This window comes from Cucurbita maxima, unplaced genomic scaffold, assembly GCF_002738345.1.
Source record: "Cucurbita maxima cultivar Rimu unplaced genomic scaffold, Cmax_1.0 Cma_Scf00028, whole genome shotgun sequence".
In the NCBI taxonomy this organism is placed as follows: domain Eukaryota; kingdom Viridiplantae; phylum Streptophyta; class Magnoliopsida; order Cucurbitales; family Cucurbitaceae; genus Cucurbita; species Cucurbita maxima.
This window is the reverse complement of record NW_019272044.1, coordinates 1,442,995-1,445,703: the sequence shown is the minus strand read 5'-3', so window position 1 is coordinate 1,445,703 and position 2,709 is coordinate 1,442,995. Positions and strand designations below refer to the sequence as shown.

The following is a 2,709-nucleotide window of genomic DNA, read 5'->3' as shown; positions in this document are numbered from 1 at the left end:
TCTTAAAGGGCAAGAAGAAGGGATCAAGTGTCCTAAAATGGTCCTCCGACATCCATAGGACATGAGAGTTAAGGGATACCTAGAGGGTGGCAAAGGGGGCACGAAAAGCTCCATTTTGAGAACTTTGATGGTTTTGTTGAGGGGACATAAGGCAGAATTTCTGGTTCAAAAATTAAATAAAAATTCAAATTTGGTGCACTACCAAAAAAAGCAATCAAAACTTACAAATATAATAATGGCTATAAAGAAAGGATTCCCTTCTCGAAGCCTCACCTTAATCTTGATGGAATCAATGGAATATAAGGGAACAAATCAACCCAATTAGCTTAATTAACCATTAATTAAGCTAATTTTATATATAATTAGTCATTGTTATTACCTTAAAAGAAGGAGAAGATAAGGAGACAAGCGACCATGTTAATGAAAATGATGTTTTTTGTTTGATTTATCATATGGGTATGCAAATTATAATCAAATTAAAAAACAAAGATTTTATTTAGTACCCAAAAAAATAATAATATTACATATTCAATATTTGTCGGTTTCAGCTTTCCCTTTGGAAGAACAGCTGAAAGATTCTAGCTTTACACAATTAATTGATAGGAAAATTTCATAGGATAATAATTTTCATGCAAACCGTAAAAAACTCAAATTTTGTTGGTGGGGTTTCTTGAAATCACTCAAATTACCATTGTTCTTGCAAATTTCTTCATTGTTCTTGCAAATTCCTTCATTTTTCTTGGTGGGGTTCCTTGAAATCACTCAAATTCCCATTGTTCTTGCAAATTTCTTCATTGTTCTTGCAAATTCCTTCATTTTTCTTGGTGGGGTTCCTTGAAATCACTCAAATTCCCATTGTTCTTGCAAATTTTTTCATTGTTCTTGCAAATTCCTTCATTTTTCTTGGTGGGGTTTCTTGAAATCACCCAAATTCCCATTGTTCTTGCAAATTTCTTCATTTTTCTTGGTGGGTTTTGAAAATGAGAGCCATTTCATTGGGTTTTGTTTCTCAATGCCATGAAGAGACTGAAAAAAGGGGTCTATTTTGCCAACCAAGAAAAAGGGAATCATGAAGGGTTTGAAGATGGTAGCCTTCGGAGGGGTAATGAAGCCTTAGAAGGAGTTTGGCTTGTGAGAGGGCAAAAGGGCTCAAAGGAATATTAGAAAACCCTAAACTTTTAAGCATTATTTCCCATGATTCATACCTTTCATGGCGTTGCCTTCTCTTGTTGCCTTCCTCAGAAACGACGTCGTCTATTTCCCTCCCAAACCAAACTTGCTCCACGTCTAGCCTCTCTTTGCTATTTTGAGGCATAGTTGCTTCCAATGAGTCAAATATTAGGGAGTAATGATTCAATGCCTCTAGAAATCTTTGCATGAATAAAGGGTGGTTGAAATTTGCTTCCTTTTCAGCTATGGTCACCACTTTGGGATTCAAGGCCTTTATTTTATGAAGCAATCGCCAAAGATCGTCCTTCAAAAGTCTGTAAATTTACCATATGAGATCCCACATCACTTACGAAGGAGAATGAATCATTTTTTTATAAGGGTGTGAAATTTTTTTTCTATAAGATGAGTTTTAAAAAACATTGATAGGAAGTTCAAAAGGGAAAGCAAAAAAAGAACAATATCACGAAGCTATGTGCCAGCGAAAAGGTTGAGCCTTAAAGGGGTTGGACACAACGCAATGTGCTAACAAGGACATACGACTCCAAAGAGGGTGGATTGGGAGGTCCACATCGATTGGGGAAGGGAACGAGTGTCAGCGAGGATGCTGGTCTCTAAAGAGGGGTGAATTGTGAGATCTCGCATCGATTGGAGAGGAAAACGGAACATTCTTTATAAGGGAGTGAAAATTTCTCCCTAGAAGACACGTTTTAACACATTAGTCCCTGAAGGGGGTGGATTGTGAGATCTCGCATCAATTAGGGGAGAAGGAAGCATTTTTACAAGAATACGGAAACCTCTTACTAGAAGACACGTTTTAAAAACTTTGAGGGGAAGCGTAAAAGAAAAAGCTCAAAGAGAACAATATCTGCTAACCGTGAGTTCGTAACAAGCTAAATACTTTCTTAAATGGTAGGTTAAGTACCTGTGCAAGTAGAGAACGCAATTGACGGCAAGCGCTTCATCGGGGAAGAGCGTGAGAGCGGCGGGGACAAGACGGTCAACATCATGATCATTGAGAAGAAGAAGAGGATGAAAATGAAACCTCAAGCCAAGTGAATGAGCAAATTTGGAAAGCCTATCACCCGTCTTAAGAAGAGAGGTAAGATCAAGACCAATGGCAGTAATACGAAGCATAGGAGAAGCAAACCGCTCAGCCAAAGCTTGCATAAGAGGAGGCCATTGAACACCATGAATGATATCAAAATCCACAACATGAACCATCCCACAATCCTCAATAGCTTCCAAAATGGCTTGATTTGCAGTCAAATGACAAAATCTAATAAAGGGTGTGATTTGATTCAATGATAAATAGCAAGATTGAAGCCCATCTTCTTGGAACGACGAAGAAGAAGAAGAACAAGAGGGGAGGCGATGGGAGAGTGAAGAAGAGAAATAATGAAGCAATCTTTGAGTGGCATCGCCATAAGGAGAAGAGTTTGAAGAGATAATGGAAAGAAAACGATGAGCTGAGAGGAAGTCCGATTGAGAGATGAAATGGGCACAACGGATTAGTAATTGACGCAATTGGAAAGGGTCCAT

The 2,709-nt window shown here is 38.2% G+C and overlaps 1 protein-coding gene across 1 annotated transcript; it reads right to left on the bottom strand.

The window, feature by feature from the left end:
* Window positions 1–473: 473 nt before the first annotated feature.
* On the bottom strand, window positions 474–2,709 carry LOC111500180 (scarecrow-like protein 18). Its single transcript, XM_023151835.1, has 2 exons — window positions 2,093–2,709; window positions 474–1,484 (listed from the first exon to the last, which is right to left on the bottom strand). The coding sequence occupies exons 1-2, from the start codon at window positions 2,707–2,709 to the stop codon at window positions 1,010–1,012; spliced, it is 1,092 nt and encodes a 363-aa protein (XP_023007603.1). The 3' UTR covers window positions 474–1,009.